The 14,425-nt window shown below is 41.1% G+C and overlaps 1 protein-coding gene across 1 annotated transcript; it reads right to left on the bottom strand.

Annotated features, from left to right (window-relative positions):
* Positions 1–470: 470 nt before the first annotated feature.
* Positions 471–3,351, bottom strand: LOC122070398 (adenosylhomocysteinase). Its single transcript, XM_042634540.1, has 2 exons — positions 2,566–3,351; positions 471–1,528 (listed from the first exon to the last, which is right to left on the bottom strand). The coding sequence occupies exons 1-2, from the start codon at positions 3,274–3,276 to the stop codon at positions 782–784; spliced, it is 1,458 nt and encodes a 485-aa protein (XP_042490474.1). The 5' UTR covers positions 3,277–3,351; the 3' UTR covers positions 471–781.
* Between the last annotated feature and the right edge of the window lie 11,074 nt (positions 3,352–14,425).

The following is a 14,425-nucleotide window of genomic DNA, read 5'->3' as shown; positions in this document are numbered from 1 at the left end:
ATGATTGGTTGTTGGGTAATCTACACTCATGGGAATTTGATCTCTAATTCATGATGAATGTATTCCTTTGTTTGCTACTTGGATTACATGATTTTCTTCTTTGCTGGTGTGTTTATCAAATTAGGCCTTCAACGCTTATTCTCTGTTCAGGAATCTACGATTGATACTGCGGTGGAGGAGCTTCAAGCGATAGGCAACGGTGTTCTCAGGCCATTGAGGTGGGGTGAGAAAAATCCCCAGCCACGTCAGCCGACAGGAATTTTGCACAATTTTTTTGCTCTCAACAAAATTCCAACCCCTACCAAACGCCCTCAAATCCCATTGGTGGGGGGGAGGAAAAATTCAAACCCCACCCACCCCAGGAAAACCCTATCAAACAAACGGGCCACAGGGTTCAGCTTCAATCAAAATCCAAAATATTTCAAATCCTGACTGTCAAACAGAAAACTCTCAAAACCTATGGCCCAATGTTTAGAATAAATGTATAGATGTGATTTCTTGAAATGAAGTTACTTCAAAACAAGGCAAAAGCATATATGTAATGAAACGCAGCTTGTCAAACTATAGATATCCACCTAAAACAACCCCCCCCCCCCCAACCAAATCTTATCCTTATTCAAAACCCGAGGTCTTCCTGTAGACCAATTCACTCCTACATCCCCCCGCCCCCACAGTACAACCCCCAAGCCAACACAATACTAACATAACAAACTAGAAATATTTAAAGAAAGAAAAATACAAAACAATCAAAGGTTTGGATCTTCTCTTCTCTTTCCTTGTCTCAGTACCTGTAATGAGGAGGCTTGTATGGACCCTCAACGGGAACGCTAATGTAGTCAGCCTGATCGGGAGTAAGCTTGGTGAGCTTAGCCCCAAGTTTCCCAAGGTGAAGTGCAGCAACCTTCTCATCAAGGTGCTTGGGTAGAACGTACACCTTCTTCTCGTACTTGCCGGAGCTCTTCTCATTCCAGAGCTCAAGCTGAGCAATCACCTGGTTTGTGAACGAGCAAGACATCACAAAGCTGGGGTGGCCAGTGGCACATCCAAGGTTCATCAATCGCCCTTCAGCCAAGACAATGATGCCCGAATTGGTGTCAGGGAAGACCCACCTATCTGTCTGGGGCTTGATTGTGATCCTCTTCACACCAGGGAATGTTTCCAGACCATGCATGTCGATCTCATTGTCAAAGTGACCAATGTTGCAGACGATGGCATTGTTCTTCATCTTCCTCATGTCGTCCACCATAATGATGTCCTTGTTACCAGTGGTGGTAACGAAGATGTCAGCTTCAGAGACCACATCTTCAAGGGTCTGGACCATGATACCTTCCATCAAAGCCTGGAGGGCACAGATGGGGTCAATCTCAGTCACAATGACACGGGCACCAGCCTGCTTGAGGGCAGCAGCACAGCCCTTGCCAACATCTCCATACCCAGCCACAACAGCGACCTTTCCAGCAATCATAACATCAGTAGCTCTCATCAAACCATCAGGGAGAGAGTGGCGGCATCCATAGAGGTTGTCGAACTGTTTCGCAGGAAGATGAAAAGCAACATTAGGACTGAAAGCTCAAATATTTGCTTCAGAAATAATCAAAGTTGAAGCATGAACAGTAAAAAATATCACTTTTTAATTAGAGATGAAGGCCAAAAGAAGAAACAGATTGGCAGTCAGACCTACATGTAGACGAGCATGAACTAAATTAAGCTCATAACAGAGTCAGCTAGATCTTGGAAATCATTCCCATAGATTGATTGATCTTGGAGAACTGAGCTAAACTATTTATCGATTTAATGAATCTTTTTTTTTTTCAGCAATCAAGAAAATTCAGAAACAAGAATAAATACAACGTGAAAATCACCTCGGGAGCAAGACCAGTAATCACATTTCCAAAATGAACATGAAGGAGAAGAAAAGAGGTTATTAAAAGCCAAAACTGTGAAACTCCAACAAAAATCAAAGCCTACATATCTGGATGCGAAAAACAAAATACAGTTTTCAAAAACAAATCCCAAAAATAGAGTTTCCAAAATAGCTAAATTTTAGATATAGACAGCAATGTGAAACCTAGATCTGAAACATGTCCCCAGAGATATAGAGTTCTAGTAAAAGAGCAGTTATTGAATTGAATTATCAAAAAAAATTGAAACAGATTGTAATACGTTTCGTCTATTTCCTGAATATATTTAAATGAATAAGCAGGCAGCTGCGAAAGGAAAACAAGCACTTCAAATCAAGCAATCCATAAATACAACGACATACAATTTTTCTGAGAAGGTAAGGCAATTGACACAAACAGCATTTAAATGAAATCGGAATCAGATTCAGTAAGCTATATCGTATTTCACAAGCCTATCCTGATGCAGGACTGCATTCATTACAATGACCAGCATCACACAATCAAAGATTTCAAGAGAAAACAGAACAGAGCATCATAAACCCTAGATCTGAAGCAAGACACTGTAGATAAACCCTAGATCTCAAGCAAAACACTGTACATCTCAATCGTAAAATATATTAATAAATTAATGAATAAAGAGATTTAAGAAGACAAAAATATATACCTTGCTCTTGGTAACAGAGTCGTTGACATTGATGGCAGGGAAGAGCAATGTCCCATTAGCCTGCATCTGGTAAAGCCTCTTCACACCAGTGGTAGTCTCCTCAGAGACACCAACCAATCTCTGCTTCATCTTATTATACTTCTTCGGATCCGTCGCCAACCCATCCCTAATAATCCTAAGCACGATCTGAAACTCAGCGTTATCAGTCGAAGCCGGATCAGGCAACTTCCCAGTCTTCTCAAACTCGTCCTCAGCCTTCACACCCTCATGAATCAACAACGTGGCATCACCACCATCATCAACAATCAGATCCGGACCACCACCAGCACCCCAATCAAGAGCCCTCTCAGTACACCACCAGTACTCCTCAAGGGTCTCCCCCTTCCAGGCGAATACCGCAGCACTGTCTCGGGCGATTGCAGCGGCGGCGTGGTCTTGGGTGGAGAAGATATTGCAAGAGCACCAACGGACCTCGGCACCCAAAGCAGTTAGGGTTTCAATGAGAACGGCGGTTTGAATGGTCATGTGAAGGGAGCCAGTGATTCTAGCTCCTTTAAAGGGTTGTGCAGGACCGAACTCAGATCTGCAAGACATCAAACCAGGCATCTCAACCTCGGCGAGCTCGAGCTCGAGACGACCGAAATCAGCTTGAGACAGGTCTTTCACTTTGTATTCGCGACCGGCTGAGGTCTTCTCTACAACCAAAGCCATGGCTGAAGATTGAAGAGTAGATCTGAAGCTCTACTGGAGAATTGGAAGAGAAGAGAAGAGAGGAGAAAGTGTAAGCGAAGGTTTGAAGAGATTGAAAGGAGTTTATATAGTGAAATGGACGGTCACAAGTGGTGGATCTAATGGGGTTTTTTCTGGTAAAAGATCTGAGGGTTTAGGTCCACCCGATACGGAAGGTAGCGTGAGGGTGGGGCCCACATGTCGAGGTTTTCAATTATTTATTCATATCATTCGGCCACTGATCTGAGAGTCTCATACTCTCACAGTAAAGCCACATAATTGCGAAATTTGTATTCCGTCATTACCCCTGCTTTTTTTAGGGTTAACGTTACATTTAATTGTGTAAAATATCTGGAGATTTAGTTGGGGTTGGTGGGATGGGACGGCGTGAAACATCACGCTTCACGACCGTCAATTGTTAAATTGGGCTTGGTATCTCAAAACTCTATGTTAGACTTGGGTTGGTGACAAAGATAGAATAAAGAGAAGAGGAGTGAGGAGTGAGGAGTGAGGAGTGAGGAGGGTGAGTGGAGGAAAAATTTATTATTTTCTTTTTTTTTTAAGAAAAATATTTTTTCACAAGTGAAAAGTCTTAAAGAAATCAAGGGTGAGCCTAAAATGATCACGTAGAGTTTATCTTGACTTTGAACCAAAGTGTGTCCAGTGCAATGCATGCCTGAGACTAGGAGCACTGATGCATTGGAGGGGATTTGGGTCTTGACTTTTGTATAATTTGGAATAGGGTTGTTTGAAATCTAAATCACAAGAGGAGCCAATGATTGGAGTAGCGTTGGCAGGAACAAAAAATTTTTCTCTCACACTCATTGATTCATTCTTTCGAACAAATAGTAACTGTAACATTTTCCTATATGTGGACTAACATTCAGTCATTATATGAACATAAACTAGTTAAATAAATGTTAACTAATGACATGTTTGGATGGAGTTTCTCTCAAAGGTCATCTAGAGAACCATTGCTTAGAAACAATTCTAATAACTACTGTCTCTTGTGGTCTTCCCACTTCTTTCTCTACCCACCCCAATCTTCGACACCCAATTTACGGATACAAGAACGTTGTTGGTAAAGGATGGAAGAGAAGGACACAAACCACAAAGAGTAGGAGAAATTGTCGCCTGCAGGTTTGCTTCTCTCTCTCTCTCTCTCTCTCTCTCCCAACAACGGAACTAAGTCTGAGACCGAGTACACATATGGTTTCTCTTCATCGTTGGCATTGGATTCTTCCATCTTTTTCAACAACGTTGTGTTCTTTATCTATAATTAAAGGGGGTTTTTTTTTTCTGCTTGGCACCTCCGATCGAGTTGTCAAATTAATATTAACCTTACGTTCTCTGACACGCATTTCTTCAAACATCAATCTTACATCTTGGGCAAATGCTCATGATTTGACAAATTGTTTTCAACTGCTCGTTTCTAAATATTCCCTATTCATCATATTGTCAATTTTCTTCTATTTTGAGTTTCTATTTTCCTCAATTTAAGGTTTGCAATAACTTAAACCAAGTCTGGATTGCAGAGAAGGTACTTTACTAACAATCAGTACACTTTTAATGGAAGAGGAACTTATTGCGTAAGAGGACAAAGACCTTTCTTTGAGGATGAGCAGAAGAGTTTGTAGCAACTCAAGCCTCAAATTATTGCAGAAATTGTAGTAATTAACATATGGATTTCCCTTCATGATTTGACAGTTTGCATAGGCGTTCTCTGTGATGCATTTCAAGAAATCATTACCAAGACTCTCTTTGATTGGTTTTCTCAAAATAAGTCAATGAATAGGTTTTTTCTCCAAAAATTGAAATTGTTTGGGATTCAATCAACCCAACAATGTAGTTCTCCCTTATCTGGACTGGCATAGATTTACGTGTGTTAGGAATAATAAAGAGACAATAGATCTATACGACAGAGATTTAACGAGGTTCACACACCAGGGTGGTGTGCTACGTCATCGGGTGAAAAAGAAGATGATTCACTATGCAGAAGAGAAATTACACCCTAGCAGCGGCAAGGAAAAAAAACTCGCCCTGAAACCCTAGCTGCGTGAAAACCCTGGAATACAATGATTTTCTCAACAAGCAACAATACATTATATATACTCCAAATCGCGGGTCGACCCATCGGGTCACAGTTGATCCGGTCGAACCATACCGCGACCCCTCTGCTTCCATCACAGATCTCAGAAAATTTCCATTCGGGTCGCTACCAAAATATGTCGGATCGGGTCAATCTTCAAAACGGGTCAAGAATTCGAGACAAACTTAACAACGTGGTTTAGCAAAATTGTCTAGATGCACAATGATATAAGATCATACTTTTAATGGAGAATAAAGCTATAGTGCTTGTCCCCACACCTCTCTCAAATTACTTACAGAAAAATAACCATTGCTACAAATATATAGTAAAACATATACAAGAAATTTACAAAAATTCTCTAGAGCCTTAGAAAAAAAAAATTCCTTGATGGCTTCTACACCCAACCCCTGCATGGACCCATTGGTTCGTCAATTCCCTACCTGTAATGATGATTAATGCGTAGGTGGGCCAATTCCTCCGGCCGTGAGGCCTTCGACCTCTTAAATTAGCCCACTTTTACAAGCGACGGAATACAAGACATCAAATCCCACAACATGTACCACAACCAGATTTGATCCCCCCCCCCTTCAAAACTATTATCCACAGGGCAATGTATTTTCTCCAATGTCTGAACCTATTGGGATTGCAACTACAATCAGCAAGGATGTACTATGTAAGCAAGCATATTACAAATATAGGTGGGGCATGGGAGAGGGCTAGGAAGGGTAGGGAGGGAGCAAGGTTAGGGTTTGGGGAAGTGGGGGTTTGGCAAAGAAGAGGTTGGGGCAGGCAGGGAGTATGGCTAGGGCTCAGAGGAGTGGGAGTTACGCAGAAAAGAGATTGGGGACGAGAATGGAGTAGGGTTAGGGGTGGGCTAGTGGGGATTGCACAGAGAGAGGTTGGTAGTTGAGAAGGAGTAGGGTTAGGGGCGAGGGAGTGGGGTTATATAGAGAAGAGGTTAGGGGTAGGGAAGGAGTAGGGTTAGGGGTAGGGAAGTGCGAGTTGCACAGAGAAGAGGTTGGGGTGGGGAGAGTGGGGGTTGCACAATAAAGCGATTGGGGGCAGGGAAGAGGGTAGGGTGAGGAGGGAGCAAAGTTGGAGTTGGGGTTGGGGTTGGGGGGCTTGTGCAAAGTGTTGTTTTATGGTTGTTCTTGTTGGCAACCCGGCCACGTTCCGGTGACGACGTAGTCAGTTTGGGTGACATGGATAAAAATGATGATATGGCAGTGTCCAGTGTCACTGATGAGATAACAGAGCCGCTTGTTATGCATGGAGTTGTTTGATACATCCTTAGTAGGTGGTGCGGATTTCTGGGTCAAAACTGGTGAAATTAATTTATTTATGCTCAAGGGCATTTTTGTAATGAAAATGATATTTTTAGAAGATCATTTCTTTATGAAAAAGATAGATTGTACTTTACTCAGTCTAGTGCATTTGATTTTATCGCATTCTGATACCGTATGAAGAAGTTACGACATTTGTGACAGTCGAGGGTAGTTTCGGTATTGAAGATGAATTTTTTAAAGAAAGTGTTCTCCATGTAACAATACGAAAAAAATCCAATCTTTCTAACGGTTTTGATTTCATCACGTTCTGATTTCGTATGAGAAAGATGCGTCATTAGAAAATTCTAAGGGCATTTTGGTCTTTCTATATGACTGAGTCAGATGATTGAGTCTCTAGAAAGTTGTAGAGCGTCCAGTTACGGTTCCAACGCACTTTGTTTCATCTCGATCAGATATCATATGAAAAATTTATAAGTGTTTTCGTAAAACTGATTTGAAAATCCAAACTGAAAATTCATCAGTATGCTCTCGGTGTTGGGTGGATTTTTCGGAATTTATTTTTGAAATTTGAAGGGCTTTTATGTAATTTTGATATTTTGAAGGTCTTAGTTGATAAGGGGTGTTTAGCACTGGAAATATGAAGGCAGGGGCTTATGTGTATATAAGAGAATCAGAGGGATCCTTAATAAACGGCTTAGATTGAGCCACGTCGGTCAGATTCAAATCTGACGGTTCGTGCAAGAGCTTGCGTTGAAGATGCTTATCCGAGGCTTCTCATTGGTAAAGTGTATTAGATATGATGGTGTGGCACCTCACCATATTGAGTCATGATTGTGTGTAACGCATGTGCATAGAATCTATAAAGAGATTCTCTATATCCTGATCTAAGCCAATCATATCAGATCGGTTCCGATCTAACGGTCAATATCGATGGAGCTTTATTAAAGTTAGCCGATAGCGTACCGTGAAACTCGCTATACCAACCAATCGGTGATCGACAACGCGTCTAACAATGTCAATGCGTACGTCATGATGACGTCATCGAGATTCAAAATATATGGTTTAGATCTATTTTCTGTTGGTTTAATCGGACGGCTCATATTAAGACATACCTTTTTTATGAGATCTACGTCCAAATCTGCACCTCTGTTGCACGCACCGCCGGTATAGCCTACGCCAACCTCCAAAGATTCTATTTTGGGTGTTCTGGTTAATCCAACTTCAAATGGCCATATCTCCCTCATCTTAACTCCAATTTGAGTGATTCAAGTTGAAGATTCTTCATCTCTCTGAGCTTTACACACCAGAGGGAAGAAATTAGGAAGAGGGGTTGCTAAGGTGGTCAAAAAAATAAGTTGAAGCTCGTGGAAGGCTAAGGGCTTGAATGAAAGACCTCCATCCTCTTGCACTTCATCTATAGCCCCCATTAGAAGCTTAGGAAGTTGTTGGAAACAAAAGTAGCAAGCTCTATTGGTTATTGCCAAGAAAAAGAAAAAGCAAATAGAAGAGAAGAGAAGAAGAGGGAAATAGAGAAGAAGTTTTTTCCTCTCTTTGTGTGTGTCTTGAATGCCTCTCAAGAAAGATTTTCTCAAATCCAATTAATGGAGTTTGATGGTTTTTGTTGAGAATACTATTTTCCCATTAAAGCTTTATCTACAAGGAAGACTAGAAGAGGAGAATTAGAGAGAGAGAGAGAGAGAGAGAGGAGTGTGTGTGTGTGTGTGTGTGTGTGTGAATGTGAATGCCTTTGTTGCTCCATGAAAGTAAAGACAAGGAGAAAAGAAAAAAGAAGAAGAATAACCTAGAATTTGGTTCTTGTGAGTTGCTTTAAGAAACCCAAGTGCCAACCGGGGTTGAAGCATTGGTGGCACCGAGATAACGTGATTATGGTCCGCATCAAGTGGAGATCGATATTATTGCATCTCCGACGGTTACTCCTTGCCAAGGTAACCTCACTTTTACCAAATTTTCATTTTTATAAATCATTGTAAGCAAGATGTTTGATAAAATGCCTAAGTGATAGTTGTAGTCTATTTGGGAGAAAATTTGCATGTATGAATGCTTCATTATAGGACATTGTTATAAGCCCAACTTTATTTTTTTTTTTTGTGTTCAGTGGGTACTGGACACAAAGGCTATGTGTTCCTTGGTAGTTACAACTACCTAAACCTATTTGCCGTGAGTGCAGCCTCTCATATCATTATAAGAAAACTAGGGTGAAGACCTAGCCATTATGTGTCATTGGTAAAAACTAAGAATCTATCCCCTAGACTGTGGGTACAGTCATAATTAGTATTGAGTAAATACTAAGCCCGACAGTGGGCATTACTCCGTATATATAGGCAACTGGCCGAAGCACGTATTTCTTATGTTGTGGATGTGTATGCTCGTATTTGTATTGTGGATTGGAGTGCTTAGCTACAGAATGGGTGTGTACATCTGGTAGACCTGACCACTTGGTGGTGTAGTGTGGATGTGTATACGACTGTGTATGTATGTGACAGTGATTACTGTGTGAGGTTTATGAGACAACTCTGGGCAACAATACAGGTTATGTGAGTAAGTTCTGTACAACAGTAAGAATGGTTAGTAGTATACATAGCAGCTCTGGGCAGCATCAGTAGACTGTGCTAGTGAAGTGTAAATAGTGATTGCCACATCAGGGGTAAAACTGAAAAACTAAAAAATATTTGGCACACTGATTCACCCCCCTCTCAGTGTCAATCGGGACCCAACACAAAGAAGAGGTTAGGGGCAGGAAAGATCGAAAGAGGGTAGGTTGGGGAGGGCACTGTGGTTGGGGCAGCGAAGTTGGGGTTTCACAAAGAAGGGGTGGGAAGAGAAGATCAAGAGAGAAAGAGAAGTTGAAATCCCAAAATAGCCCTCCATTGTTTTCAAATTTCGGTCTCTTTAGTTTCTATTTCTCAAAAATACGATGCTAGACATACTAAAAAATCTAAATCTCCGCTGGAAATTGAAATCAGAATCCAATCAAAGAGAGCCTTAATTCTCCATGGCCATGATCATAAACATTTGGACTCACTATTTGTCACACCCCGTTCACACAGAATCAGACCGGTGATCGGGTTAACTCCGCTTAACCCAAACCTGTCAGGATCATCTGATACAGTACCCAACCACAGCATACCCACATCAAGATAAGTGTTCAAAAGTTCAGCGTAAAACTTAAATTACCTGTAAATATCCCCAATATACTTGATACCCAAATTGTAGTATATAGATAAATACATGTGAGCCCGCAAGCATGATATTTATACAAAAAGAATAACAATTTACGTATCAAGTACACAAAAAGGGAGGTCATCAAAAGAATCAAAAAGCAAAATCCTGTATGGTGTCATTACTGCGGTCCCGCAGCATAGCCCTCACACGTGCAATCAGCACCTTGCTCATATACCTCAGGGACCCACCAATCCTCATCAGGAAACTCAACTATGGGGTCCGACCCTTGATCTTCAGGCTGATGACCTACAAAATCATCTAAAAGAGGTGCGCACGTGGGATGAGCTCACTAGCTCAGTAAGTGAAAAGAAGGACCACACAACAATCACATCGATATGCACTATATGTTATGTAATTCATTTTAAATCTTATCAATCTAAACAACATTACTAAGTCTTTGGTTTTGTGCTACTACAACCACAGTGCGCTTATGCTCCGGGTACGAGCCACGAACTCCATCCCGCGATACGCCCATAGGGTTGTGGGAGAAGACCCACCGTGAGTATTCGAAAAATTAAAGCATGCCGACCACCGGCTCTCAACATAAAAGTAAATGAAAAAAAGTAAAGATGCTGACTCCAACAATTTAAAAGCAGTACGATTGGCCCTCTTGAATATACCACTTAGGTTGCCAACTGTCCTAATGACCAATCGGGCGTATATCTAACTACCACAGTGACCCAACAACCACGACCACTGCTTCCCCCCAAGTGATAACTCAACACCTCAACCCCTGTTGGGAAGGGTCGTAGCACGAGAAAATGATAATCCTAAATCGCATGCTCCTTTATGACATAGTACGATTGCATAGTGCCACCGCGTACCATTCCACGGGCCACCAATGCACTCGTTTCCAAGCCTACTACGGCGTTTAGTCTAATAATGCATCATGCATAATAATCCAACCATTCATCACATAAGTACATCAATCATTTAGCATTGAGAATGTACAACACAACACACATATCATAATCATATGAGGATGACTAATCTACACATAATTTGTATGATGACATGGCTAGTCTAGATACAATTGAATGATGCAAAACAAGTTTTAAAATAAAGTCAAATGTCCTCTCCCCACTTACTTGTTGTGTACAAAAGCTCACGCTCGATACGGGTGAGATCCGGCGCGAAAAACATAAGTTCTAGTGGAACATATCATAAGTGAATGGGATTAGTATTTTGCCACTTTGGGGTCAAAACTAGCGATTTTTGATGTTTAAATCATGTTTAAAATCATAAAAGAAGGTTGTCCGTCCGTTTTGGGTCAATTCGGACACAAAAATCACGTTGGGGGCCCAGGGTGTGCCAGACAGCCCGCCTGTCCTCGCCCACCTGTCTTCTCAGGTGGGTGGGCTCACCCATCGGTCCTTGCCCGCAGGTCTTCTTAGGCGGGCAAGGCTTGCCTACCGGTCCAACCAGCGGGCACCCTTAGGCGGACGGGTTGACCCGTCGGTCCTCGCTCACCTGAGGGGGCAGAAATTTGCCTTCTTCCTTAAAACTTTTCCCAACCTTGGGGAAACCGAATGGGGCTATTTCAATCACATTTTCCACACATCTAAGGTCTTGTAAGATGATTCTAACCTAGATCTAAGTTAGATTTAAGGATTAAAAAGACATCTTACCTTCTTTGCTCAAGAACTCTTCCAAAACCCCAAAATCACTTCTTAGTTCAAGAAATCACCAATGCTTCTCAAATCTTGTAAAAACTTCTTCAAATCCTTCAAAATCAATACATTGACCACCTATTAAACCTTAGATTCATCATCTCAAGTGGGATTTACAAGATCTCAAGAAACTCTACCCAAATCAAGGGTTTTACTTAGGTTTGGTGAAAGTTTAAGAAACATAGTCTTTGCTCACCTCAAATCGTAGATCTCGTGTTGGGGACCACTCTTTCGGCATCAGAATGAGAAGATCAAACCTCGACGTCGCTCAAAGTCATTCCTTCCTCCTCTTTCTTTCCCTTTCTTTCCCTTTCTTCTTCTTCGTTTTCTTTTCTTCCCTTCTTTTCTCTCTCCTCTTTACTCTTCTCACCAACCCTTTAATGCATTAAATGAGAAAAGGAGAAACACAATAAATGCTATTTATACTTTAAAATATCTAGTAACCATATGGGTGGGTCACTCAGGTGGGCGGATGCACCCGCCTGTGACCGCCCACCTGTGGATCAAAACTTAGCCAACAAGTGAGATTTCGATGGAATTCGACTCTCGGCATGTATCTCACACTCTCGGCACAAGGTATATTATACATATACACTTTAGGATACGGTTATATACTAGCGTTACCCGTACATGGCCTTATGATACGTGTATGTACACGGCTTGGGTACACCCGTCTCCTCTGGCACTAACTCGGACTTATCTGGCCAACCTGTGTTCAAAGTCACCCTTGCCATCATGGTCTATAAGGAACCCGCCTTAACTCTCTTTGGTTCGGGTCCTGCATGGTTAAACCGGGTCAACCGTGTAATTAAACCAGGTTTAAAAAGTAGGGTATCACACTATTTATTTAATGTATATTTGCCATCTCATATTTTCAATCTCAACATTTTGTGATCCAAGCACCCCATCTCCTGAAGATCTCATCTTGAAATTATGGCTAAAGATAATGAACTATATTGCTCTACTTTGAAAGCATTTGGAATCATATAGTGAATTTTTCAAATTAATGTTGCACTTGATATGATTTCTTGAAATGCATTATCTACCTAGAATGCATACCAAACACAACATAAGACCTCTTGGGTATTCGTTGATGTCCACCATTTCTTGCAAGATCTTCTTTGGTTGATGGTACTTCAGCCAAATGTCAATTTCAAGTTTTAACTTCTAAGGTTGAGGTGCCACATATACCTACTAACTAATAAAGTAACTTGTCGAGGAAGAAAGCTAAGATTCTTACCTACCTGCCCAAAATGAACGTTTTGACTAATTTGACCCCCACGACAGGACAAGTTTGTTTCCTTGGTCATTCAGGCTCTTCTTTTCGTCTTCCTTTTCAGTATGGGAGGAAGATTGGGGAAAATTGTTGTTTTATAGTTGTCCTTGTTGGCAACCAAGCCACGTGGTGATGATGACGTGGCCAGTTTGGGTGACATGAATGAAAATGATGACATGAAAGTGTCCAGTATCACCGATGAGATAACAGAGCTGCTTGGTATGCATGGAGTGGTTTGATACATCCTTAGTATGTAGTGCGGATTTCTGAGTCAAAACTGGTAAAATTTATCTATTTACGCTCAGGGGCATTTTTAGTAGTGAAAATGACATTTTTGGAAGACTGTTTCTCATGAAAAAGATAGATTGTAATTTATCCAGTCCAGTGCATTTGATTTCATCGCATTTTGATATTGTCTGAAGAAGTTACGACATTTGTGACAGTTGATGGTAATTTCGGCATTGAAGATGAATTTTTTTAAGGAAGTGTTCTCCATGTAACAATATGACAAAAATCCAATCTTTCCAACTGTTTTGATTTCATTGCATTCTGATTTTGTATGAGAAAGATGCATCATTAGAAAGGTCTAGAGGCATTTTGGTCTTTTTACATGGCTGATTCAGATCATCAGGTCTTTTGAAAAGTCGTAGAGCGTCCAGTCACGATTTCAATGCACTTTGTTTCATCTCGATCGGATATCGTATGAAAAAGTTATACGTGTTTCCGTGAAGCCTGTTTGAAAATCCTAACTAAAAATTCATCAGTTGCTCTCGGTGTTGGGTGGATTTTTTGGAATTTATTTTTGAAATTTGAAGGGCTTTTGTGTAATTTCAAGATTTTAAAGGTCTGAGTTGCAGGGGGTCTTTAAGCACTGAAATATATGAAAGCAGGGGCTTGATTGTAATAAAGAAGAGTAAAGGGAAGTGAAATGGATGGTCCAGATTCGACCACATAGGCTTGATGCCCATCCAAAGGCTGCTGAGATTTTATGCTGACATAGATGAGGTAGATGCTTGCGTGTGGGATTTGATTGGTTAGGTGCATAAGCTTTGATGGTTTGGCGCTACACCTTATCAAGGTATGTTGTGGTGTTTCGCGCATGCATAAAAGGTATTAAAAAAATTCCGATCTAAATGATCTCATGAGATCTGATTAAAGCCAATATTGAAGGATTCGGATCCAATGGTTAATAAGCTTTTCACTTTTGTGAGTGGGGGACAAGCTCCCTTAAAATCCAGAAAAAGTAACGAATAAAAAATTGACAACAAAAAGTGACCGTTGATTGCTGATGCCAGCATGACGTCATCAGTTGGCTTCCTTATTCAAATCTTATGGCTGAGATTTACTATCCGTTATTTTAATCTGACGATCTAGATTAAGAAATTCCCTTTGATGAGATATATGGTCAGTTTTAAGCCCCTGTTGCGTGTGCCGCCGGCATATCCTAAACCAACCTCTGAAGATTCCATTTTAAGTGTTTTGGTTGGTCCAACTTCAAATGGCCGTATCTCCCTCATCTTAACTCCAATTTTGGTGATTCAAGTTAGAGATTCTTCATCTCTTCGAG

This window comes from Macadamia integrifolia, unplaced genomic scaffold (genome assembly GCF_013358625.1).
Source record: "Macadamia integrifolia cultivar HAES 741 unplaced genomic scaffold, SCU_Mint_v3 scaffold904, whole genome shotgun sequence".
Lineage (NCBI taxonomy): Eukaryota > Viridiplantae > Streptophyta > Magnoliopsida > Proteales > Proteaceae > Macadamia > Macadamia integrifolia.
Note: the sequence above shows the minus strand (reverse complement) of the source record. Positions and strands in the feature narration are given on the sequence as shown.

Coding starts and splice junctions, on each gene's coding strand:
- LOC122070398 (XM_042634540.1), bottom strand. CDS start 3,276: ATGGCTTTGGTTGTAGAGAAGACCTCAGCCGGTCGCGAATACAAAGTG. Junction 1,529..2,565: donor ACTCTGTTACCAAGAGCAAG/GTATATATTTTT, acceptor CCTGCGAAACAG/TTCGACAACCTCTATGGATG.